The following is a 27,415-nucleotide window of genomic DNA, read 5'->3' as shown; positions in this document are numbered from 1 at the left end:
CTAATTATTTAATTTTTCTTGTCATCTTATTAGCTTTGTGTATTTTTAAATCACACTGGAGTCACATCTCCCACACCTTTTTTTTTTTTTTACAGGGTCAGGAGTTACTTTTTAGGCAAGAACAGTGAAAAAAATCTATGAGAATCAATACCTGTTTAGAGTAAGAATACAATTTATAGGAAAAGAAAAACAGTCTTAAAATAACACTGAAGTTATGAAGCCCACTGGCACAACCATTCATTCAAAAGTAATGCATCTACTCCTCCATCAACTACATTTGGCAGTTGATCCTTTCATCTGAAAAACAACAATTTACCATTTAGGCACTCTTAACCTAGCAATTTGCAGAGTAATTATAATTGAAGTGCCTAAATTAGAAAATGTTTTATTTTGCATTCTGCATTTGTCCCTGTTGTGAACATGCCAATACATGACCATTCCCTCCCCCACCCCTCTAACAGAGCATCTCTACATCTCTATCAGAACTTTCTTTGTAGGTGTTACTTGATTTTTTTTCCCCACTGACTACATGGTTTCACCCTTCATTCATATGTCATGGACTCCTCTCTAAAGGTAAAATATAATTTCTTAAAAGCTTTTCTATAGTGTTTTTATCAATGAGCCCTGAGGTATGCCTGAATCAGTTATTCAGAGCACAGGAGGAGTTCTTTTTGGTGCAAATTGTCCATATCCTATGCTCAGCCTGGAGACAATGCTTCGCCAGTTCACTGCTAATGTGCTCATGGTAACTTCCTTCCTGCTGAAGACTGAAGTTGTGTGACAAGAATTCTTAGGATTGGAAATTGGCATAGATATCACAGCTATTAAAGACAAAAACGAACAAACAATTTTGAAATCATAACTATTTCCAGCAAATTGAATGCTCCCTCTTTGCAATACAAGAGTCAGTAGGTAATATATCATTAACCTTAATCTTTAAAAAGTATCATGCATATGTCTTCACAATGCTCCAGTAAAATGAAGCAGTGTAATTAATTATCTCCACTCTACAGGAAAGGAACAGTGGCACAAATGCCAGAAAATAAAAATATCAAAAGAAGAAAATAGCAATAAGTAGTATTAATCTTCCTTTTTTCAGGACATTAAACATTGTATGACACTACTGTGAAAAATCACAGGCCACCAACCTCAGTTAGAGGCATGAAAAATTAGTTTTCTTTTTTATCCCAGTCTGAAGCTGGTTATCTAGAACTTGGAAAGGACTAAAATTACATAGAAGTAGTAACCTGCTTGTGAAAAATACAGTAAACCACTCACTACTTAAATCAAACTACTTGTTTGATTCACAATATGCTTTCTAACTGTTGAAGCTAAACACAGGATCATAAACCTTCACTTATTTCTAGGGCCTATCAAGAGATGCTATAATAGAAAGTCATAACCCTGTGATTGAAAATAGGATCCAAAGTGAATACATGTCTTCATACATGTGCATGTACATATTTGGTCAAAGCACAAGCAGGTAGAATCAGATGTGTTCTCCCAATATTTTATGAAAACAGAAATAACAAATGCGTCTTTATACTATTACTGTTTCTAACAGCTTGTTTTTATTCTTTCAGTTCCTTTACAGGACATGGCAACCGAAAATTCTGGATTTTCCTGAACTCAGCTAATGTTGTGGGTTGACCCTGGCTGGATATCCGGTGCCTACCCAAGTCTATCACTCCCCTTCTCAGGTGGACAGAGGAGAGAAAATATTACAAAGGATTCATGGGACAAGATAAGGACAGGGAGGGATCACTCGTCAGTTACTGTCACAGACAAAACAGACTCGACTTTGGATAAGTAATTTATTACCAATGAAATCAGAGGAGGGAAATGCGCAATAAAAACAAATCTTAAAACACTTTCCCCTCATCCTTTCTGTTTTCCAGGTTTGACTTCACTCCTGATTTTCTCTACCACAGGTGGTGCAGGCAGACAGGCAATGGGAATTCACCATACAATTCTGCCACTCCTTCCTTCTCAGGGGGAAGACTCCTTACACTCTTCCCCTACTCCAGAGTGGGGTCCCCCCGACAGGAAACAGTCCTCCATGAACTTTGCCAGTGTTGAATCTTCCCACATGATAAAGTTCTTCACAAACTGCTCCAGTGTGAGTCCCTATGGGGTCACAAATCCTGCCAGCAAGCCTGGTCCAGTGCGGGCTCCTCTCTCCTTGGGGCCGCAGGTCCTGCCAGGAGCCTGTTCCAGCATGGGCTTCCCACAGGGCCACAGCCTGCTTCAGGCATCCCTCTGCTCTGGCATGAAGTCCTCCAGGGGATGCAAGTGGATCTCTTTTCCACCTTGGTCCTTCATGGGCTGCAGGGGCACAGCTGCTTCACCATGGGCTACACCACAGGCTTCAGGGGAATCTCAGCTCTGGCACCTGGTGCACGTCCTCCTCCTTCTTTTGCACTGACCTTAGTGTCTGCAGAGCTGTGTTGCTCTCACATATTCTCACTCTCCTCTCACTGGCTAAAGCTGCTATTGTGAAGGCTTTTTTTTACCCCCTTTTCTTGAATGTTATCTCAGAGGTACTACCTACCACTGCTGATAGGCTCAGCCCCAGGCAGCAGGGCACCCCTCCTGGAGCCAGTTGGCATTAGCTCTGTCTGACAATGGCAGAAGCTTCTGGCAGCTTCTCACAGAACCTAACCCTATAGCCCCATCCACTACCAGAACCTGGCCACATAAACCCAATACAACTAGTAATAAACTGGCATTAACTTCAGAATTTACTGCCACTCTTTAGAGATGTTCTTGAGACCTTTGTAAAAAAATGCATTTTGAAGATTGTTTCAACAAACTACCTAATCCTTTTAAATCATATCACATTTAAGGGACTAGATAAACAGACATTTAGATACTCATTCAAATCATACCTTTAAATCCCTTCCTCCTTCTCAAAAAATTTGCAGACAAGTTGATCTATCTTCTAAGTCTTGGAAGAGGCGTATGTACCATAATTCATTTTAGCCAACTTTATTTTTTGCCCTGTATCTTGTATTAATAGCCACGGCCCAGAGAACCTAAGGTAACTAAAGACTGTCTACCAAGCACTCCACTTCATGGTAATCCAGAAGGCTGAGATCTCACAATATTAAATACAAAGTATCACACTCCACACAAAACTGAGATAAGGTCCAAAACTCTGCTCTAACACGTACTACAGGCCAGGCAGAGCAGGATGAGAGAGGAAGCCTGCTTCATTTTACCTGAGCTGTTCAAGATAAGGAGCAGTTCACAATCCTCCAAAAATTAAGACATTACGTCTTCCTCACCCACAATACTCTCAAAAATATTGGCAAGAGTGATGCCAATGACAAATATGTCAGTAAAACATCCCACTGCACTGAATAGTATTTTCTCACTGTTTCCTGGAACATATGCTTCTGTCTTCTGTCCCCAGTTTCTTCTTTCATTCTTCAACTGTAAATTTGGTAAGGCAAGACTACTTCACACAGAGCTGTCCAATTAATATTTTTTTTATTAAACAACAAAAATGGCTAACCTTGTATTTCAGATAGTACTGGGCTTGGTCACTTATCTGCTTGGTGAATTAATTTAATTACGTAGTACCTGTATTTTGTAAAGAACAGTGGTTTCCTAGCAATTCACTGGTAAGATTTTTCTAGTCCACATTTATAAAAGCCTCTTTATGGGTTGCCTTTTTACCGATAGTTCAGGTCCATACCTAACAAAATGACTAAAATTATAAGCAAAGAGAACAAAAAATAAAAAACCTCCCACCTTTAAAATAAATTACTGTACCTTTTGCCCAATTTCCTACTTCAAAAAGCATCTATTCAAATCTGTAAGCACAATGTAGACATTAATTACATCCCCACATCTACATACTGAGATACGTTTCATTTGCTGAATTACCTTATCTGCATCCACTTTTCCTCTGATAAATTCTTTCTTCCAAAATTCCAGTGCCTGTTCCAGAGTCAGGCCGATGCCTTTTAGGAAGAGGCCGTACTGCATCCGGCCTCCGTGACGGAGGTGGTGGCTGTCACGGAGGGCTCTGTGCAACTGTCGCATGCAGAGAGGGAATGACTTCACAGAGAGCTGACAAGAGAAGAATTTCTGTTTAGGGCACACTGATCATTTAATTTGTAGGATATGTGTTCAGTATGATTATTCATTAGCTCCATTTGAAAATGCCAATGGCTTGAAGAAAAGATATGCATGTACAGAGAGCCTTGGGATTGAATTCATAACACAAGTGAGTCCATAAACTATTCAATTCAATATCCATCTCAAGAACTCTGTCCCAAGGACACAGTAACACACGTGGTAGTATCAGACTGTCTCCAGCTACAGTAACACAGGTTTAATTGCTGTCAGGAAAAATATTTGCACATTTGCATTACAATATTTCTTGACTCTGCTTTATTTTAGCATCTGGAATGGCCAAATTACCTTTGATAGAGTTTTGGGGGGTTAAGGGAGAGGATTTTAATTCACTGCCAGAGAAACACTTATCATGATTAAGATGGATACTGAAAACATATGATTCCTAAAATTTGGATAAAGGAGTTATAATGTTTTTAATCAACTCTGTACAATTTATGCACAGCATTTCACATCACATGTTTTACTTTCATTTTATTTTCTTCCTTGTCTTCAAAACCCCTCCTACAAGTCAAAAATCAAAAAACAGCAGTGAAAAAGATTAATACTGCAACACAGTAATCATAAATTAAACAACATGGTTTGCAAGATTGTTAAGTAAGAAAATTTCATTAAATTCTGTTTATGTTAGGCATTTGTGCAAGTACACAAAATTGAACAGCAAATTAAGCATTTCAGTGCAACTTCACTCTGAATCTGAATCCTGATTAGATGCATTTTCAGCTAATTCTGCTTTGTTTTGAACTTCAACACAATTTCATTCAACAGTTACAAAGCAAAGATAAACAAAAAGAAGATAAAGACCATATATTTAGTTTGTATATAGAGTACTTGAATTTAAAAAGTTATACTTCAACATCCTATATAACTCTAGAAATACAACTTACAGCATCAATTTGCTCTAGAGAAATTTTTCCAGTGTTCTTTTGGATGCTGTAATCTGGGCCAACATAAGAATGGCTGAAAAAGAAAGCAAACAGTATGGCACCATTTAAAGCAGTTCCAAAATATTTTTAAGCTTACAAATTTAGAAAGAAAATAATTCATCAATTACAGGCTGCAAATATTTCTTATCAGGCAAAAACAAGAAACCAAGTAATTAGGACTCTTAAAGCCAACATTAGAGTAAACATGGCAAAGAAACCCTCTTTCCCTTATATCCGAAACAAGAGGTGAGGGATCATACAGGATTTAGATCAGAGAGACCACTGAAGATCATCTAGTATAACCCCTGCTCAAAATGGTGTTTGTTACAGCAGGTTGTTTAGGATCTCATAAAGCTGGGTTTTGAGCATATCCAAGGATAGAGACTCATAACCTTCTGAGCAACCTGTTCCAGTGTTCACCTATCCAGCCAATCAAAAAGTGTTTTCTTATGTTTAGGCAGAATTTCCTGTATATCAGTCTCTGCCCATTGCCTCCTGGCCAATCACAGGATACCACTGAAAAGACTCTCACTCTTTCTTTATTCCTCCTTATCAGACACCTATTTACATGCACTGATAAAATGCACACACACACTTCCTGAAATTTATCTGCTCCAGGCCAAACAACCTCAGTTCTCTCAGTCTCTTCTCGTATGTACTGAGGAGCCCTGGATTGGACACAGCCCTGCAGACGTGGTCTCACCAGTGCTGAGTAGAGCAGAAGGATCATCTCCCCTGACCTGCTGCAAGTGTCCTTCCCAATGCCATGCAAGAGGACTGTTAGCTTTCTTTGCTTCACAGGTACCCTGGTGGTGCACAGACACCCCAAGGTCTTCTGCATCACAGCCATTCAACCCTCAACTTATACTGGCACATGGGGTAATCCTCCCCAGCTGCAAGCCTTGCTATTCCCCTTTGTTGAACTTCACAGGGCTCCTGGCAGCCCATTTCTCTCTCCTGCCCAAGTCCATCTGAAAGGCAGAGCATCCATCTGGTGCAAAACATTCTCCCCAGTTTTGTATCATGTGAGACTTGCTGAGTACACACTCAACTCCATCACCCAAGGCAATAAAGCAGAAGCTAAAGAAGATAAGGGCCCTAGGTACTTCACTAGGGATTGGCCTCCAGCTGGTCTTAATGTCCCGTATCACAAACCTTTGAACAGTACATTTAAGAGTTTTTAGTCCAGCTCACTGTCTACTTAGCCCATACTTCTTCAATTGTCAATGAGGGTGTTACAAGTGTCAAAAACCTTGCTAAAGTCAAGACAAACAACATCCACTGATTCCCCCAACCCATCTATTGAGTCTTCTATGAAAAAATGACCAGCTATGAGGCCAGTCAAGAATGAATTTCCCATTCACACTTCTACACTGACCACTCATGGTTACTTTCTTTCTATACCTGCAACTGAGATGAGGGTTCTTCTTACTCTTTGTGAAACCAGGGTCACTTTTTGCTTTCTTCCAGTAAAATAAAAAAATCTTTCTACTTTGCCATTTGTGTACCACAAAAACTAATTTAAACCCCCCTGATGTATCATTATGGATTCCTACTGGGGGGAAAAAGTAAAAACTCAAAAATTGAAGAGTAACAGTAAATCTGGGATGGCTTTTCCTGCATTTCTGACATATCAACACAGTTTAAGTCCTAGCCAAAATAGCACAGAAATTTATTTACATGTGCTGTCTCATCTTTCACTCATACTGCATACAGTATAAGTATATAGCTTTTGAAAGCTGAGCTAAATTCAGGGTAATTGTACACTACAGCAAAGACAGTCACACAGACATTGTCACCCAAGTAATTTCAAATCAAACACAAGCAGCATTTAATGCCCAGCTTTTGCTTTTAGAGACTTTTTCAATGCAGATATCTGCAGGGCTGCAGAACATACCCAGGGAAATTCTTACAGCAGAACCTAGAACCCGACTGAACCTGAAGGAAATAAAGTAAACAGGGGCTTTATTGATTATTGGTCAAAAAAGCAGGTTGCAAAGTCTGAGTAAGAAGAAATTTCTTTGTGCAAGAGGGGATTTGTAAGTAACTTACAAGGCCCATACCTTAAGTCTTTGAAGGCGTGCAGAATTTAACTCCAGGAAAAAAAGACATTTTGCTAAATGACAATACCAAATGCTACACATTATTCTGTGACACTTCAATACTGTGAAATATAAAAAGCGTATAACTAACAGTTGATTTTATTACAGTATAAACAGTGTTTAATTACATGTACATTTATTTGTTCCTTAGTCTTATTTCTGGGATGCACTGGAACATTAGACAAACTTACTGTGCTTAATAGATTTTCTTTCCATTACACGGAAGGTATAAATAATTTAAAATATTTAAACCATGTGTGTCTATTATCACTAATTCTACAGAAGCATCTAAATTCCCTTGTAGAAACAGACCTGCATCACTTTAAGTAAACTATGAACAAAACAGAAATTACACTCACGAAAATATTACAACTGAAGTACAAAACGACAGATAACAATTGTTTCTCAGACAACTTCATTTTTTGGTGGGTTGTTTGATTTGCTTTGTTTGTATAAAAACAGTTTGGGAAACCATGCAGGAAGCGATCACAGAATGAGCGTCGGTAACTTCTTAAGCTGCTCTACCACAATCACTTTAGGTCATCCGTTTGTACCCTACAGTATTTATCAGAATCATACCAATACTGAGAAAAATTGGTAAGGTAAAGAAAACTACTTTTTCCTTGAATCCATAGAAAGGACTGGCCTGGAGATAAAAGGTCCAAAGAGAAGACACAGAACTTTTCCTGCAAGTGGATGAGGAAAGCCTTCAGAAGTTACTGTTAAAAATAGGACATGCTCTCTGAATCTTGCTGACCATTGTATCTGGACTTGGTAGGAAAATCTAATGTGAGAACAGAAAACTCAAAGCTAAGAGGGGCCAGGAGGGAAAAGAATAATTCTACTTTTCAGATTCTGAAAAGGTCAAATATTCTTATCATGGTAAGCAAACAGGAAAAGTTATTAATTTGTTACATTAAAAAATAGTGTATGACATTTCACAAGGTCCAATTTTCTTGATACCTGACATCTACAAGCTACCTTCAAAAATGATGCCAGGTTGAAAACACATTACAACGCAAACTAATCAGGTTTGTGATCATTCTCACTTTCTTCTCGTATTTTTTACTTTCAGTTTTAGTTCTTATACGGACTCAAGCTTTCTTCTATGTGACACAGCTATTGAGATTACCTCCTGACCAAGCTTTGTTCTTACCTAGAAATATCTGTAGTTCCTCATAATGCATTCTTGTGATTTACTGGAATGCAAGCAACAATGTCTTCACTTTCCACTTTAAAAAGTTTTATTTTACCTCCATATATAAATTCCTCTCTCCATTCAGCCTGAGTCAATCACTTAGAAACTGTTTTTTCTAAAACCCAAAATCTTAGTTACTAAGATTTTTTCCTAGATGTTTTCTAAACACATCTTACAACCAAATATCAGTACATACATTCACACAGCTGGTGACCAAGAAAAAAATCTCCACTGCACCAGTGTTTCCAAGAATGAGACCTATGACTTTCAAATAAACAGCTGTAGGACAGTTCTGATAAATGTTTTATTAGTCACAGATGTGTTTGTGCATCACAAGATTTAGTAAGGATATGAAGAGCACTTTGTAGATGTTGAGGATAGTGAATGATTGCAGTATCTCAAGCTGTGTCTTCTTCTCTACTTGCTAGTGAGATGAACATAAGTGAGGAGGGTGAATATGTCTGCATGAGCACTGTGTTATCCATTTTAAGAAATCCAGTCTTGCAAAGCACTTGGTTTCTCTATCATCCTTACGAACTATCATTTGAAGATGGAATTAACAAAACCATTAAAATGTTGTTTGTAAAGGATGTTAGAAGACCATTTAGTACCACACCCCACTTAAAATGGGATTACTGCCAATATTAGTCAGGCAAGCCATTGGCTTTTCTAGCTGAATCCTAAAAATTTCAATGAACTAAGACTACGTACATCTGGGCAATCTGCTGCACTATCATTCCAGCATAGACATTTTTCTTAATGTTTGTTCTAAACCTCCCAAGCTGCTAAATGTGATCACTGTAATTTATTAAATCCTCTGCTACCATTGAAAATTCCACTACTACAATGCTTGTCCTCCAAAGAGTTGTAGGCTGCTATTTGATCTTTCCTAAGCTTCTTTTTCACTGGACTAAAATAAGACAACTCAGCTTCTCCCTACACCTCATTTATAGGCCCAATCCCATAGTAGTGTGATGGGATTGCATACAAGGGGTTTTGTCCATTTTAAATTACTCCTGATGAATATTTTTAAACAGTAGAGTTACAAGCCTGTAAACCTCCTACAGAGCAGGAGGTGAAAAAGTTCTCACACATTTAGATATTAAGGTTCCATCTCTATTAAGTTGTTAATGTTTCAGCAAGTTCAATCTCTTTGTAGCCTACTGTGAGCATGTGAAATCCCTAAACACAATCCTGTACCAAATACTTTAACATTTTAACTAAAAATGTTCTCTTTTTTTTTGGTCTAGTACAAATAGTACTAAAAAGAGCCAATGAAACAGAACAGGATAAAAAGAGAACTAAATCACAGGCAATATACATATCTAGTCCTGAACAATCCAATTACAAAATACATGTTATTTCCTTTTTAAAAAATAATGACCATGGGTTAAAATATCTATGAAGGCATAATGCAAAGTAAAATAACCTTTTTTGAGGACTAGATAATTTCTAAGTCACAAGCAGATTTGAATAGGTGGCAAAGCATGTGTGGGGCATTAAAAACTAAACAATGCTCTGTAACCTACAATTGTATGCTCTTTTCATGAATTTCTAAGCTTTTGCTTCCCTCACAGAGGTCTACTGATGTATGCCAAAAATAAAATACTGCTCTACGAATTCAGATAATGAAGGTAAAAAAAAGTCTACGACTAGCTAATATTCTCCTTTCTCATTAGCAAGATGAAGCAAAATAAATCACAGATTCACAGAAATAAATAACCAAGATGATCTATTTGGTCACCTGCCTATTCACTGCTAGAGGCTGCTTTTCAAGTCACAAGGTCTGATATATTTTGTTTATTTTAAAGGAATTTCCAAACAGGCAACTTGGAAGCATTTATATAATTGTTTTGGTTGGTGACAAAATATAAACTGGAAACAATCCCTCCATTTTCACAAAAGCAAAATGGAAGTGATTTACCAGTTATATAACATACATATCCAAGGTAACATAAGAACATACAAAAATACCAGCTGGCATAAATGTGGGGCATAGTCTCCCTGTTAAAGTAACTTATTTTGGATCCTTTCCGTTTTCCTTATTTAAGAAAAAAGGCACAGACAGGACTGATTGTGATACTGAAGTACTGTTCTGCTTACATAGAATAGAGCGCACATCAAAAGAAATTTTCAATTTATCAGTACTTACTCCTAGAGAGCACAATTCATAAAAAGCTAACTTAATTGCTCTTGACCTTCAAATTGAAAAAGGTATGCCACTGAGGTGCATTTTTTACAATCCCAGTAAGATGTAGGGTAATAAAATCATGGAAAGTTATTGGCATTCAGAAGTACCCCCAGCTATGTAACAGTAACAATAACACTGCAATCCTTGTTCTCATTCATTTCATTCATTGCTCTTGAACAAAGTTCAATCATACGTAAATAAGTACAGATACAATGAAAGCTATTTTTCTTATTCTGATTTAAACTGAAAACAAAATATAAAACTCTTTCTATATAATAAAAATCATGAGACTTTTTAAAATCAAAACAAAATGCCAGGTTTTGGGAACAGATAGCTCAAGCTGTAGAGCACAAGAGTAGAAAATAAGGAGCATGATCCAGCAAACCAGATCTGCATCTCAATTCCCCATGCAGTGATGCCATGATGGAACCTCAACACTTCCATTTCTAATTCAGCCAACATCATTTCAATGATCTTAATGCTAAGATGCATGTGTTCAAAACCCACTTTCATTGCTAACATTCAGTACTGAAGTAAATTTCTGTCCTTAGAGACATTAAAAAGTCTACAAAAACAAACACCTGAGCAACCTGATATAACCAGATCTGCATTGAGCATAGGCTAGATTAAATCATCACCAGAGGTTCACTTCAAGCTAAATTATCCCATGATTCTAAACCAGCTCGCTCTAATTGTATGGACTTCGTTCTCCTGCATATGGCCAAAGTAAGAAGTAAAGTCTCCCATATAAAGTGGTAAAAAGCCATCATTTATACAAGAGACCAGAGTTCTCTGCTTACCCTCTTCTACAAATAAAGTAGAAAACTTACATACAGATATATATCTATACACACACACACAACTAAGAGGGAGGCAAACTATTTACTCTAATGGTTCAATTTTCTACATTATGGTTCAATTTCTACAGTAATCTACATAGGTCCACCAAAAGAACAAATTAATACTCCATTCATCAGTGACAGCAAAATCTTCCAAAAAGAGCAGTGAGCATAGGATATTTGCAACAAGGAAAGCACATGCTCTGAGCACTGCAGTTTGGAATCTGTTTTGTTTGTAAAGGAGCTTAACAACTTTGCACTTGCTATTAAAAAACACCACTTTATAAAAGCTACAACTACTTTTTGTTACTCAGAAGTAACACTAGTTCTATATATTATGTTCCATGTCATTCATAAAGCTTTTGTTAAGTTGAAGAATTACTTTTGGGGGTTTTTTTAAAGCAAATCATACAGATGAGGTCTGTAAAAAGCCTGTACCTAAGGCATTCTACCACAACAATTACTTTAATCTGTATGAGGTAATATGCTTTCATTTTATACTACCTGAGGTGATTAAGCAGAGGCTGGAGTCTCTCATCAGATTGTATGGAAGGAAGCGATCGTGCTGTCAGCTGGAAGAAAAAAGGAGTACAGTTAATAAAATATTAGCTTCAAAATATTGATAGCACAAGGCCAGAATTATGTTAGAAATCACATTGCGCTGTTACAACTTTGTACAACATTGGGTAAGACATAATTTCTCCTACCAAAAATAACTAAGCCTTCCAGAATCTGAAGCTAGCAGAAATATTTACAAGTTAACAAACAGTGAAAAATCATTTTTCTAAAATTGCAATGCTATTAGAATGGCAAGACATCACTGAAAGTGGTATATGTTTTTCCAAACACATTTGAAGTCATATTGTGCCTCTATCAATGTAAATATAATACATGAAGCCATATTATATATAATTTAGATTTGTATAAAAGCAATTTACACAGCATTTAACACCATATGACTTTTATATAAACATGCCTCTGTGTACACTTTTCTTTTTAAATGAGCACAACCTCTTTTGGAATTTGAGTGTTCTAAAATATGTATTTTTATTCTTCTAATTTTCTAGTTAAAACATTCAAATTTTTCTGCAAAAATAAACCTAGCAATCTATAGATCAACAAATACATGTCGCACTATTAGTACGATTAGTATTAATTAGTTAATTAGTGTATTAACTAAAATAACTGGAAAAATATATGTATTAAATTTGCTTAGAATCTGTATATAAGGTGGTTACCTTCACCTATAAAAGCTACAAACGTAGCACTTTGGATAATTCTGACATATAACTAACAAAATATTGAACATAAAAATGCATTTCAAGATTCTGTGGCAGCCAAGTTAGGCTGTATTTTGAAAACTACCTTTGAACATATTAGAAATTTCAAGGTATTTCACACTATAAATAAGCATCAAGTTCTTAAGTATTTTACAGGTAACTCAAAAGTAATATGCAGTATTAATTAACTTAATTAGTATACATACTCATTAAAAATAAGTAATTTCTTACACCCATTCATTATATCCATTTCACAGCCTTTGCTGCTAGGCAGAAGTCAGACTGGGATCAAATTTGAAACGGGCACCTCAAGCTCGCAACACCATCCACTGAATAAATGAGAGGGGGTTCAAAGCAGCTGTCTGCCAAGGGAAGGTGGAAGCTACTGAACACAGGGACAGCAGAGAAGGAGGAAGGGGCTGTTTCTGCTGCTGAGGGAGCCCTGGACTGCAGCAATCACTGTTCCACAACATGATTCTTCTCAGTCCCAGGTAACCCAAGTGTACTCATCCGATCTGACTGCTGCAGAAAATGTTAATCTGGTACTCTCAGCAACCCATTCATCCTCCTTTTAAAGTAAACAGCTATCTTGCAATTACAGCATGATCCACGTTCCCTTGTTTTATGGAACTAGACTGAGATGCATATGATACACTAAAACTTCAGTAAACCTCATTTATTCAGAAGTTTCCTTTAATTTAAAAAAAAAAAAAAAAACCACTCATTTTCCTGCCATTGAGTTTTAAAGTATGTTTTATATTCACATCCCCTGCAAAGTAACCCTTTAATTCTATTTTAAACACAACCAGAAAATCTGAAACTATTTCTGAAAAAATCTTGGAAGCCCTCTAAACACCAACCAAAGTTATGAGAACAAAGACTGAACCACCTGAAATACCATATGCTTCTTTCTCCACTATTAACAGATACAAAGAACATTATTTGTGTGCACACAAATACATAGGTATAATTTTACATATGAAAAGTATACTGTATTTTCCTCTATGCAGTACTTGAAATATTGCATTTAATCAGAAAAAACCCCATGCATTTATGACAGGATGTTTATGAAAGTCTGACTGAACAATGATGCAAGCAGAAAAAAAAAAAAAAGGTAACATTCTAAACCTAAAAAAGTATCAACATTATTGTCAAACTTGTATATACCATAAACTCTATTTCTCTGTAAGCACTATCCATGAACAGAAACACTGGTTTAAAACTAATTTAGGAGACTTGTAGTAATTGAGGCAGAACCAAGACTTAGTGATCTTTAACCAAGGTTTTTCTTGATGCTACAATGAAAGACTATGGAAGAGGTGGCTATGCTTGGCAGTTTCAGGATCCACCATTAAAGGGCAAAAAACCAATCCCTTGGTTGGTTGAAGTCAAAGGAGAATCCACATGGCCAATATTTTTCTGAATCCGCAAATCTTAGGAGCAAAATGACTCCCCATTTTCCTCTATAATTTTGCCTGGACAAGGTAAAGTTCTCTACAGACCACAGTGTTGTGAAAATAAGATCTAACACTTTTCAAATCTTAGAACAAACACTTTTCCGAGTTATTTCAAATGTTTATTTTCAGGAAGATGTGGGATCCTCATGACACTGCTCTTTTCTATCTAACACTAAGGAAAGCTTTCCTTAAACATAGTTGAGGAGACCTCATCAAAATATTTGAATGACTTTAACTGAAAGAGTACATTTTCCTTCAACTTGCCTGGATTATAAAAAAAAAAGGTAACATTTTCAAGTATAAGGTTACTTCTTATAACATTTTGTTTTTATTAACAGAGCCACATTGTAAATAAAAGCAGCTTTTACAAAGATCATGGTAAATAATTGCTAGTGTTTTTAAACAGCTAAGTTTTATGAGCTTTTTCAACAGCATTTTTCTAAAAGATGATCCCTATTACACATTCCAAACTGAGATTCTGAAGATTTTTTCCAACCACCCTGAAATGAAATTTAGACAAATTGCTGAAAGCACAGCCTTGCTTTCACCTCTATACAATACTCAACATAAAGATCATACCAAAGAAAAAAAAAAAGCAAAAACATGGCATTTGACATGTTTGATACATGAAAGACATCAAAATGTTGTCAAGTAAGAGCACAGCTCCATACTCTAATCATGTTGAAGCAGTTTAATTTACAGAGAATATAAAACACTGGTGACTTAAGATAATTCAAGTCCCAAGGCCTGTATGATCAGAGGAGAGGGCAGGGCGAGCTGCAGACTGGCACATGCAGACACCTCAAAGCTAAACTGAGATAGTGACCTCATAACCTCAAGTTCAGCAATAAGACTGAGGGGTAGTTTTTCCAAGTTACCATCACTCAAGACCTGGTTGGGCATCAGTCTGTTGCTAGTAATCATTGCTTGTGGATTTTTTTGTTTTGGTTTTCTTTTTTGTTTAATAAAGTGTTTTTACCTCAATCCAGCTGTGTCACTGGTCATAAAGCTGAAGAGACCAGTGTCTGCCCCTCCACTTCCCCTTATGAGGATGCTGGAGACTGCAGTGAGGTCTCCTCTCCGTCTCCTCCAGGCTGAACAGACCAAGTGATCTCAGCTGCTCCTCATATGGCTTCCCCTCAAGGCCCTTCACCATCTTTGTTGTCCTTCTTTGGACTCTTACAGCTAGCTTAATGTCTTTTTCATAGTGTGGCACCCAGACCCGCCCGCAGCACTGCAGGTGAGGCTGCCCCAGCTCAGAGCAGAGCAGGACAATGCCCTCCTTGCCCAGCTGGCCATGCTGGGCCTGATGCCCCCAGGACAGGGCTGGCCCTGCTCTGGCTGCCAGGGCACTGCTGGCTCAATGTGCCTTTCCATCATCCAGGACCCCCAAGCCCCATTCCACAGCGCTGCTCTCCAGCCTCTCATTCCCCAGTCTATGCACACAACCAGGGTTGCCCAATCCCAGGTGCAGAATCTGGCACTTTCCCTTCACTTAAACTTCACATGGTTGGTGACTGCCCAGCCCTCTAGTTTGTCAATGTCTCCCTGCAGGGCCTGTGCCCAGCTTACTGCCTGACCTGTCTGTGCCCAAATGCACTATGGTCTATTTGTTACCATTAAATGCATCACCCAGTTGAGTATGAACCTGCACAGTAGCAAAGTGCAAGAGGAAAAGAAGGTAAAAGCTTCTTTCCATAAAAATGGAAACAATGAGTAAAATATGACATCATATTAGTACCTGCAGCAGTAACTCATCTAAAGGAATAGTACACAATTAGAAACTATCTTTACTGGAATTACATAAAATTACTTTTTGCTCTACTAATCTAACACTACTATAACTATTCATGTCTTTTCAACTTTTTGAAACAGAGACTGACTTTAGCAACAGCTATTTAACAATTATAGGCACTACGCTTGTTCCAACTAACTCATTAACACGAAACAAACTTTATTCAAAGATCTGTTTGGTAATCAATCTAACAGAACTATCAAATTTTATTTAACCAAACCATTCATGTTTCTTTTTATTGACAATACTGTAGCCATGCCATATCTCAAAGTCAGAGCAACAGATCCCAGCTTTCCCCCTTCACCAGAAATACCTGAGAAAAGGAGAATACAGTTTCTATGAAAGTTTTTACCTTAATTCTGGTTTTTTTTTTTCCTTAACCCTAGTTTATCTAAATTAGCTACCCTTCTGGAGTACACATTTGATCAAACGAAAAAACAATCTTCAGGAGATGCTACAAAAGCCTTTGGGAAGCTTTCTTCTTCTCATTCCCATTTTAAGATAAGGAACAGGTTAAAAATAATTCAGTATATTTTTATAGATACACTACACACATCTCAGAGTACTCTTTACATATTTATAGGATCAACATAGCATCATAGGATGGTTTGGGCTGGAAGAGGCCTTAAAGCTCATCGAGTTCCAAACTCTCTGTCATGGTCAGTGACACCTTCCACTAGACCAGAGCCCCATCCAGCCTGGTCTTGAACTGGAACTGCACAAATATCCAGCAAGATTACGATAAACAGCACATCTTTAAGTGCCAGTTCCACTTACACAGAGTCCAACTAAAAGGCCATGCTTTCATATAAAAAAGGAAAACTCTAGCATACAATGACATTTCAAACATAAATCGTTCACGTAAAATCTCTTTCCCACTGCAGTCTGTCTTCAGCAACAAAAACTAGTTTTCATGTACATTTTATTCTAGAATTCAGCCTCACAGAACTAACAGTCATAAAAGACTTCTTAATGCATTTCTCTCTGATTAGAAGCATTGTTGAAGAACAGACGCTCTAAAACTTTAAAATAACTTCATTTTCACCAAAATCTGAATTTTAGCTGGCTATTCTCTAAAATGTAGCTTTAAAGGATATGAATTCTCCAGTAAGGCATTTTAATGCACCAAGCACCAAAATACTTGCTTTAGATTAAATTTCAGACACAATGTCTAGAAAGATACTGTACTTCTGAGAAAGCCTTAATATTACTTTGGTTTGCCTTTATTTATTTTTTTAAAAGACATTTCAGAATTACATTACCTGGTTTGTATGATTTTGCACTAGGAGTTAAGAGATGCAGATACTGCCAGAACCCAAGAATTCAAACTAATTACGCTCCAGAGAAAACACCTTCAACTTCCAACTAAGCTGCAGGCTCTCATACCAACAAAAACTGATTGATTTTGAAACATCAGCTATGGTGCTAATGTTGTTACAAAATGTCACAATGCAAATGCTATGCAGCTGGGGAACCTGGAATAAGAGAGCAGTGTTTGCATGCCGGTATGCTACTGTACCTAGACAGCTGACATTTTAACACTGATCAATTTTCTTTTGAAAAAAGTTAAGGCTTAACCTTTCACAGCATCTTACAAATCCCAAGCACTGTACAAAATTAATAAGTAATTTTTGCCAAGGCTTCTTCAGCTACTAGAAGTTATTTCAGGAGCACTTACAGTGAAATATGATCAATAAAAACTACACCAAACAATTAATGTTACATCTATTCCACAACACACAACCTATATAACAGCAAATAGCAGTCTTCAAAACTAACAAAACTATGCAAAAAATGCTTTTGACATTATTTAACTTTTTTTTTTTTTTAATGGGTCAATATAATTTAATACATAAAGCATTTAGATTATTTCCATCTAGTACCACCAAATTTATGGAAGAAAGGAAATAAATAATACAGATTACCATTACTGGGCTTCTAGTACAAATGTAACAAATCTGACATTTCTAAAGCACAGGAAAAACTTTCCCTCCTGAATCACTAGTGGATGATATAAGTGTCAATATAAGGCTGAACTTGGTTTTGTGGATTTGCTTTTGTTTTGCTATTTAATTACATAAAACTCCCGACCAACTCCTTATACGCACACACACCTCTTCACAGTAACACAAGCTAGTCAAAAGAAAATCATAGAGAACATAAAGTGCCCTTTTATGTCTAAGGAAAGTAAATCAAAGGCAGCAACTAACTTATTTAAAAACAAACAAATGTATTAAAGTTATATTATTAGCACTGTCATTTTCTTTTTGGACTCAAAAAGGCAGGGGACAATAGTTATCAATGTTGCTTAGATGCTTTACCTAAAAACTTAAAACCTATAAACAAGTATAATAAAATATAAATTATGTTGCAAAATATATATTCTAAATATTATATAAATAATGTCTTTTTTCATTTTGCCAGTTAATTCAAGCTGCCAGAGGACAAATTTTTCGTAAGAGAAAAAACAAGAGTTGTGCAAAGTGTCCTTGCTAGCATGTCCTAGATACTTATCTAATACTTTAAGAACTCTGAAGAAACCAAAGTCCACTAATTTCAGCTCAGCATTTGTCAAATGCACTCAGAATAATAATTAATGTTTTCCTCAGGCACCTGCTTCTGAAAGGAATTGATTTATTTTTGCCATTTAGAAATGTCTAGGCTTTCATATTCGCACTGAGGTATAAATAACACCTGGATTGGAGTCTCATATTTAGTCTTTAAAGAAAAATTTTTCAATCCTTAAACTTTGTTAATTGCTAAACAAACTGTTGCTGGGTTTTGCAAAATTATTACTTGTGCGTATAATCATTTTACCTGCACGTGAGGATGACAGCATGTACATGGACTCACCTCTTCTTTTTTGCATACTAAAATAAAGCTGAAGTTGACAGTTCTGAAGATACTTATTAGATATTTTCCCCTAGAAATAAGTTACTGATTCCATCTTACAACAGTGTATAGTGTGCTTCAGGCTTTAATTATAAGTAGATTGAAATAGACATTTAGGAAGTAGACATTTGCTATCTTGTCAGCAAAATCCTAATCTTCTGTTTAATAATACTACTTCCCATAGTTGTGAAGGTTCTTCAGTGATTTTATCAACTGTTTCACCACTGACTCAGCCTTTACAGAGAGCTTTCACAACTTTTAATTTAGTCCTCAGTTCTCTTTTTTTTTTAATCAACCTCCAGATACCTAGTAATTTTCAAACCAAATAGACTAATGGCACACTCACCTTCACAGCAAGCATGGAAAATGAGATAGTTTCTTTTATTTCACTTTATTTCACTAGGAACTTCTGATTCATGCAAACCATTCATTATCTCTTCATTACTGTTTACTATTCTTTGGCTGCATGCAGATCTTTTGTTTCTTTTTCTGGCATTATTTATGTACAGTTTGTTGCTTTTCCAGTCCTTCTCCCAGGTTCACAGACTAAATGGTCATCCCAGTACCCCAACATAACCTGGAGCCCTCAGTTCAACTATACACTGATGTTTTAACTTGCATCCATGGAGCATTACTGAAGTGGGAGAATGTAACTCAGAGAGCACTGATTTCCCCAAGGTCTTAATGTTATGATTTTAAAGTTTCACACACACACACACAAGCACAAGCACAAGCGCGCACACGCGCACACGCGCGCACACACACACACACACACACACACAGAGGCACTCACACTTCATTTGTGAGAAAGCCAAAATCTCTTCTTGGTAGAAGCTACTAGCCAATATCACACAAGAAGCAATTAGTTAGAATGTATGAAAGATTATTATTTAAAGACTCTCAAAGTCACTGTAACAAACCATGGTTTGTGGTCATCAGTCCATCACAAACTTCATCAGTCTAGCACTGTGTTCCAAAACTGCTTTTAGAACAACCACACTCTAGTAAAAGCTCTCCGATGCTAAAGACCATATCGTCAAAAAGGGAAGAAACAACTCTCTATATACCCATCCAATACACTTGATTAAAAGCTCATTTTCCACAGTCATCATTACTACTACACGGCTTCATCAATGTAGACATTCATAAAAACCTTCAGTTAAAAACTGTGATGTATTTTATCTTTACAAACCCTATTACTAAAGCCCTATGCACTACGGGAAATAAATGTCTGCTACTGTATAAAAATCAGTTACTATAAATCAATTTTATTACAGAACTTCAGAAGAGATATTTAGATTTTATTAGTAACAGGATTTTACTACTGGGAATCAATTATCTGTCCAAGTTCTAGGCTCCCCTCAACAAGAGAGATGGACATATCAGAGAAAGACCAGCACAGAACCACAAAGATGAAGGGACTGGAGCATCTGTTATGACAAAAGACTAGGAGAGTTGGATCAGTTCAGCATGGAGAAAGGAGGCTCTGGGGGATTCTACCAATGCATATAAACACCTTAAGGGAGGGCAAACAGGACAGAGCCAGGCTCTTTCCATGAGTTACCAGTGACAGGACCAGAAGAAATGTGGACAGCAAACTGAAACACAGGAGATCCCCATCTGAACATCAAGAAACACTGTCTGTACTGTATGTTGTGTATTTGGTTTTCAATAACTGTGATTCTCAATGTGGCTGAGGTTTGAATGCATCTCTGAAGATCATCTGGTCCAAAGCCTCAGATGGAACTGGGTCATCTAGAGCTGTTTGACCAGGACTGTTCTGCAATATCTCCAAGGATGGAGATTTTGCAATCTCCCTGGGTAACCTGTTGAAACCAAATACACAATATATAATACAACCCATACATAATACAGTACCAAATATTTCTGAACTACTAAGCCTTTCTGTTTTGCATGCAAGAGCTTCCATTCTCTAAGAAGCCTCAAAAGTCCACGTTTTCATCTGCATTCTAGAGAATTTTTTTTTAATTACTCATGATTTTATTAACAAATTCTAAAAAGATTGCTAAGTCCTTTTTCAGGAGGATGAAATAAAGGGGAAACAACAGCATTTTACTCTTAGATTTCCTTCAAGAAAAAATTAATAACAAAAGATCTTAAAATCACTTGTTCTTACGGACCAGGATTACTTACTGAAGTTGACATTTATCATAGCTATGCTCTTATTCAGTCCTTAAATTATACAATAGATACACTAACATCTAAGGTAAAAGGATACAATTGCAAAACATTGTGTTTAATGAGCTTCTCAAATCTCAATATATTTACTTTTTTCCCTTGACAGATTTACTATACAATTTCAAAGAAGTTTAAATAATCCTTAGGAATTCCATACCTGATCTTTAGTAATGAACAACACAGAAAAGATTTATTACAACAGCCTGCATGACACCAATCTCTTACTTTCAAAACTCAGAAGGCAGCATTTGAATTTCAATTGCTTTATTCTCTCAATATGTGGCACAGCTTGAAAATCATCATTTTGTTGCTAAAACTTGGAAAAATATCCATCTTTTAAAAGTAAAAAGGCATTTGGAACACTTTTGCTCCTTTGTGCATATTTTACAATACTGATTATCTTTTATTAAGAAGGAAAATCAAATCTTGCCAGCCTTTGATAGAGTTTTAAGCCCCAGTTTCCCATATGTTCAAGTACCAGTGATTACATTCTTATCTTTAGTGTGTAGAGCTGAAAACATGACAGGCACTCAAATTTCATAAGGCTAAAACCTAGCATTAATCTGAGCCTACTTATCATCATTTTCCAACATTTTATTTCATGTCAACTCTCAATTGCCAGTAACAGCAGTGACACTACTCAGACATGAATAAGAGTTAATGCTTAAGTATTTTCTTGAAAAAGCAGAAAAGGACACTTGTATCAAGGAAAACTACTAGCAACTCCAACAACATGCAATGCCCTAGTATTTATTTTTTTAAACTATTATTTGCATTTACAGTTATTACAAATATTTTACTTCTGAATAAACAAATACACTCTGACATAAGAACATGTCCCCCAGGAGTAAATTTCACAAAGCAGAAAACTAAGCTTTCAAAAAAGCTGCTTATTTATAAAACGTAAATATTGCTGCTTTAGAACTTAACTATGGAAGTGGGACCTCCCTTTGACCCTTATGAAGGAAGGCCTGTGGCTCAGTGCCTTTCAGAGCAGAAGTGCACACAGCAAGCTGCTAGTGCGAAGGTGAAGCTGGTGGCTTCAGGCCCCAGGGATGTTCTCCCTCCCAGCCAGCCTGCCCCTGACCCCAGCCAAGCTGACCATGTACTCCTCGTGCACACACACTGCGCAAGCACTGCTGGCCACCTCAGGAACTCCACACACAAAAACAGGCACCAAGAGACTATGGAGTCCAGCAACCAAAAGTACAGGACTGAAAGACAAAAGTTGTTGGAAGCCGGATGAATGTGCAAAGGAAAACCAACCCAAATAAATACTAAATCAGGTACTGCCAGTGCATTTCAGAAGATAAGGTAAGCTACTTTAGTACTTCAAATACATGAAGTACCAAAAAAGAGTTTTTATGAAGCATGTACTCTCCAAACATTAGTCTCTGAACAGATCTGGTATCAATTTTTTGAAGCAAGAACAACATATTGTTAAGCAAAACCTATTACCAAATATCCTTTGTATTTCTGAATCATTCTAACATTCTTCAAACCACAGTTTATGATCCATCGGGAGGCATGAAAATATACAGTGGTATTGGCCAAGTGTCTGGCAACAGACTGCAGAAGTTTGGTTTTTCCTAAGTCACAGAAGTTCAGCACCCTCAGGGAGGAGAAACAGAGGATGTAATTACTACTGGCAGAGGATCAGTGGCTGTAATCAGTAGTTCAAGTATTTATATTAGCCAAGGAACTCTAGCTGCTAGCATCAAATTTGTTTCACCATGGCTGCTGAGTAATTATAAAGCCCTAAAGGAACTCTAAGCTGCTCGCAATTACTTGCAGCATGCTCTCATAACAGAAAATAACCCGTGTAGAGGAAGAGTACATAAAGCACATAAAAAGCTACTTTCTACATAGTTCAACAAAGCCATTGTTAAATATAGTATAAAAAGAATGAGGTCTATACACAATTCAAAGTTAGAAGTTACCAGATCCAAATACATATCATATCTGTCATGTTCTGGGTAGTTTATCAACACAACAACAGCAAATAAAAATTTTAAAAGTCACTTAGCAATGAGAGTCACCTTACTAATTCTTTTGCAGATTGGTTTGGCACAACTCTTGGACACCAAAACAGCTCCAAAGCCCTCACTAAACTGGGACCAGGTGAACTGAGTGCCACCTTTTTTGTATATACACCCATTAGCTACTTTCTTATTCCTTGAAAGTGTTTGCAAGTCCTACTAAGCATAATTCCTACAGCACTCAGCATCACATCATCCTTATGACCATAAAAACACAGATTCCAAACCTGCAGTTCCTTAATTTTGCTTTTTACAACACTTTCTCTAATGGTTACTGAAAATCATGTGAAAGGCCATTGTCCATTTTGCATAAAAAAATTAGCTTCTTTTTACACAACTTGTGACTTTACCATGACTAAGCCTGTACAGAACACTCAAGCAGGAGAAAAATTATCTGGGACAATAAGGTTACCACGGTCAAGAAAATCATACTGTTTTCCTCTATGTGCAAGAGATAATGGAAGAGGCTAGGAAATGCCAAAGCAATCACAGTAACTCCTCAGCCTATAGGTGGAGAGAAAATAGATCTACAAGTCCATGGATTACTTATCAATTGCCATTATGGGAAAAACAGAGTTAACCTGGGGAAAAGGCACTGTTCTAGAAAGCAAAGTTAAATGAGAAATTATTTGTCTAAAATATTATCTCTTCTTTAAAGTCAATAAGTCAAAATAGAAGAACACATGTAACACAAGATCCTTATTTTCCTTTATTCAATCCTTCTGTGCCTAATGTCTTCAAGAAGTGGCAGAAACAACTGCATATTGTCCAAGTAGAAGGATCATTCAGAAGATAAGAATTTGACTACATTTGTCCAGCTCTAGCTCTTTAGATTATACCAATATACACTAGTAAAGTGAGGAAAGCACACATGACTGGTATAAGCTGGCCCAAAAACCAACATCTGCCTCGTTCTAATGGTTTAGGTATGAGCAGGACAAAAACAAGAATGGATGAACTCATAAGAGTTTGCATTCCTACATTTGAGGCAAAATGCGAAACAATGATAGCACCTCAGAGGAACAACAGCAGGTGGTCTTTATATATAGAAAAGGTCAAAGAAACAACATCACCAAGGAGGCCAGCGAGAATTTATGCCAAGTGCCTAAATCAGAATGCAACAAATAAATAAAAAATGATAGCCCTGAAAAGGAGGCGGTGTCTCACCCATGAACATTGAACACTGCAGAAGGCTGAGCCCAAGAGGGAACCACTATGCAGAGAAGCCAAGCCACCAGCCAAGACCTGATCCTCGCTGGAAGTGCCCTGTTTGGAGTCCATGGTATCAGTCACAGCTTGACAAGAGGAGATTTGTTTGATGTAACTCTCCTTTCTTCAAAGGATGTGAGAGCTGGTCATAAAACCATTTGGCGGGTAGACCTTGGCTAAGGGCCAGACTCCCACCCAACCATTCGGATACTTCCCCTCCTCAACAGGAAGGTGGGAGAAAATAGATCTACAAGTCCATGGATTACTTATCAATTGCCATTATGGGAAAAACAGAGTTAACCTGGGGAAAAGCCCATGTATTTGCAATAAAAATAGATTTGGGTGGCAGGAAACAAAGACAAAAAACCAAAATGCAACCTTGCTGTGACCCTCCTCTTCTTCCCAGGCTCAGTTTCACTCCAATTCAGTGTTCCCAATTTCATCACCCAGGCCTATCAAGTGGTATAGGGTGAAATGAAAATGAAAAGAGTAAATCAAAACCAGTGCGTAGTCCTTTCAGAGACTACAATGTTCTTAACCATATGCTCTAAAAGACATACTAAATTGTCATACACGTTTTTCAAGCGTATTTTTTGTTTTTAATTTGTCAATTAATTTATCTTCTACTATATTTTTTCAATGAAATAATCTATTTATAAACAAAAAGTACAGAAAACTTTGTACCAGTGAAGCAGTACTAAAGATGACCATCTCTTTTGTAACATCTAGCAAGAGGTTGTTTTCGGCCAAGTAAGGCCAAATACCTCTTATTTTCAGAAAGAGCCACTTCAGCTCTGTCTCTGACAACTCTTCACTGAATGTCATATCTATAAAGTACTCCAGATGAAGAAGGCAATGTGTACAAGGACTGTATCATTTTGTTTGCCTGAGACAGTCTGAAGCTTGGATAAAGACAAGGATGACCATTTTCACCAAACTAGTCCCCCTTCATCTACAGCACAAAGTGATATTGTATGGGAGCATTTGGCTTGCTCTTGAGCTGACAATTCCTAAAGCAATTTTCAACAGTGTCAGATCAATATTTTTCAAGACTATCACCACTATGGAAATACAACTGGATAGTAAGACCTTGCACCAAACAAGTATCAAAGAGACCAAAAGAGATCAGAGAGGTCAGAAGCAACATACAAGGAAAGCCACAGCATTTGACCAGGGCTTCTGGGTAGAAACCTGAACAGTCAAATCTAGACAGAACAAAATTTAAAATAAAAACCAAGACAGTTTCCATAAAACATCATTGCTTAACTCAAATATTACATTTCAAATCCAAAAAACATCTCAAGTTCTTTTTGAACCAAAACACAGCAAAGATGTTTAAAATAGCATGTTAAATTTTTGCATATCACCAAATACTCAGGAACAAGATTCTGTCAATTCCCACGTGCATTTTCAATAAAAATGCAACTGTTTTTCATAGTCCTAATGGTTAACCAAGTACACTTAAACATATCCACCAAAAAACCAACCAAACAAAAACCCCTCCACTCAAAACAAAAAGAGCTTTACATAACAGTCTATTATGCACGAAAAAACCCAGGAATCTCTAGCAAAACCCCATAAACTTTAAGTTCACAAAATCACAGAATGATCTACACTGGAAAAGTTGTTTGAAATAGTCTGCTTTGATTTAATCTTCCTTATGTGCTCCTGAGAATTTTTAATGGCTCAGTTGATATAACAAAGACTGAATAAATCCTCACCCTTTTTGAGAAAAGTACTCAGGACTGATGGGTAACTTGAAAAGGTAAAATAAGCCAACAAAAACATAAACCATTCTCACCATTCACTTTGTTCATTAATGAGACAAATCCTTGTTTTAGGAATGACACATCCAGAATTTCAATATTCAAACACAAAGAGAATATGTCTTCTCCATGACTGTTTGACCACAGCAGTGACACATATCTTCTACTTTAATTAACAGTGAATTAAATTCACTAACTACACTGATAGGTCTGTTTTATTTTCCTAAATTTGCATATTCTTTTGATTCAAGTTTTAAATAATTAAACACAAGAATAAAAACATTCTATTTGTGTATATATATATACACACACTCCATTAGTTAGTCATTATGAGCATTTAAATGCATTGTAAGATACACCAATAAATAGCAATAACCCTTTTTTGTAAGAAAAATGTAATTTATTAGGACTAGCTTGAAAACTTAGAATACCTGTTCTAACTCATACAGTGAAGTTCTAAGGGTGGTTTAGAATCACTTCATATACCAAAGATCTTTTATTTCATCTTGCAGATAAATAAAATCTTTCTAAAAAGAAAAGTAAGTATACCTGACACTGCTCTTCTTCCTTATAGACCTGCAGTTTCATGGGTCTGTGGCCAGCAAGAGGCATGAAAAAAATCTTTACAAGTGCTCAAAGTATCTCCAGCTGTGTTTTTTTAAACCTATGCCTGTTTCTAAACACTCGTGGGGCCTGCTAACTTAATGCTGCATAACCAGATCATAAGAGTTGATTAAATCATATTTTTAATTCAACACAGTACACAAGTGTATACAACACTGCTATTCTGATTGAAACTTCACAAACAAGGCTTAAAATTGCAAGTCCAGGAAAACTCAGAGAAGAATTTTTATCACAAAGGTATCACCAACAGGGTTAGGATTTATAAAGCCAGATCTCTACTACACAGGAAGTACTATGCCTCTTATTACTTTTATTATTTTGAGAACGACCATTGCAAACTGCAGGAGGAAATGTTGCAGGAGCAAAACAGCAAAACTGAGCTAAATAGGGATCGTTGCTTACAGATAAATTATGTCAGAAAATGTGTCAAATATTTTTCAAAGCTACTTTATTGCTTTATCTTACTGCAAGAGCAGACAACTACAGAAGCATTCCAAACTGATATATTTTTTTTACTCAAGACTCTATTTCTTCATTGGTTTACCAGCTAGAACATAGACAGTAAGAGGGCTTCAGCTTGTTCCTGATGTGTCAGAAAACCTAAATTTAAATCAGGTAGATGTGAGCTGAAGTAGAAGCAAATCTGAACTATGTTTGCACTCTATTTAAGTTCACATGCAGAAACGCCACAATATGTAGAATGATTTTCAGAATGTACTCGCCCCCACATGTGCTAAACACGTACAGCTTTCACT

The 27,415-nt window shown here is 36.8% G+C and overlaps 1 protein-coding gene across 1 annotated transcript in view; it reads right to left on the bottom strand.

The window, feature by feature from the left end:
• The window catches only part of PRIM2 (DNA primase subunit 2), a 93,875-nt gene that overhangs the window by 31,595 nt on the left and 34,865 nt on the right, over window positions 1-27,415 (bottom strand). Inside the window, exons 7-9 of the mRNA XM_058836841.1 lie at window positions 11,904-11,971; window positions 5,031-5,103; window positions 3,892-4,077 (exon numbers count right to left, since the gene is read on the bottom strand). Coding sequence (XP_058692824.1) covers window positions 3,892-4,077; window positions 5,031-5,103; window positions 11,904-11,971 — 327 coding nt within the window. The remainder of the gene's footprint in view (window positions 1-3,891; window positions 4,078-5,030; window positions 5,104-11,903; window positions 11,972-27,415) is intronic.

This window comes from Poecile atricapillus, chromosome 3 (genome assembly GCF_030490865.1).
Source record: "Poecile atricapillus isolate bPoeAtr1 chromosome 3, bPoeAtr1.hap1, whole genome shotgun sequence".
Classification (NCBI taxonomy): Eukaryota; Metazoa; Chordata; class Aves; order Passeriformes; family Paridae; genus Poecile; species Poecile atricapillus.
This window is presented reverse-complemented; position numbering and strand designations above follow the sequence as displayed.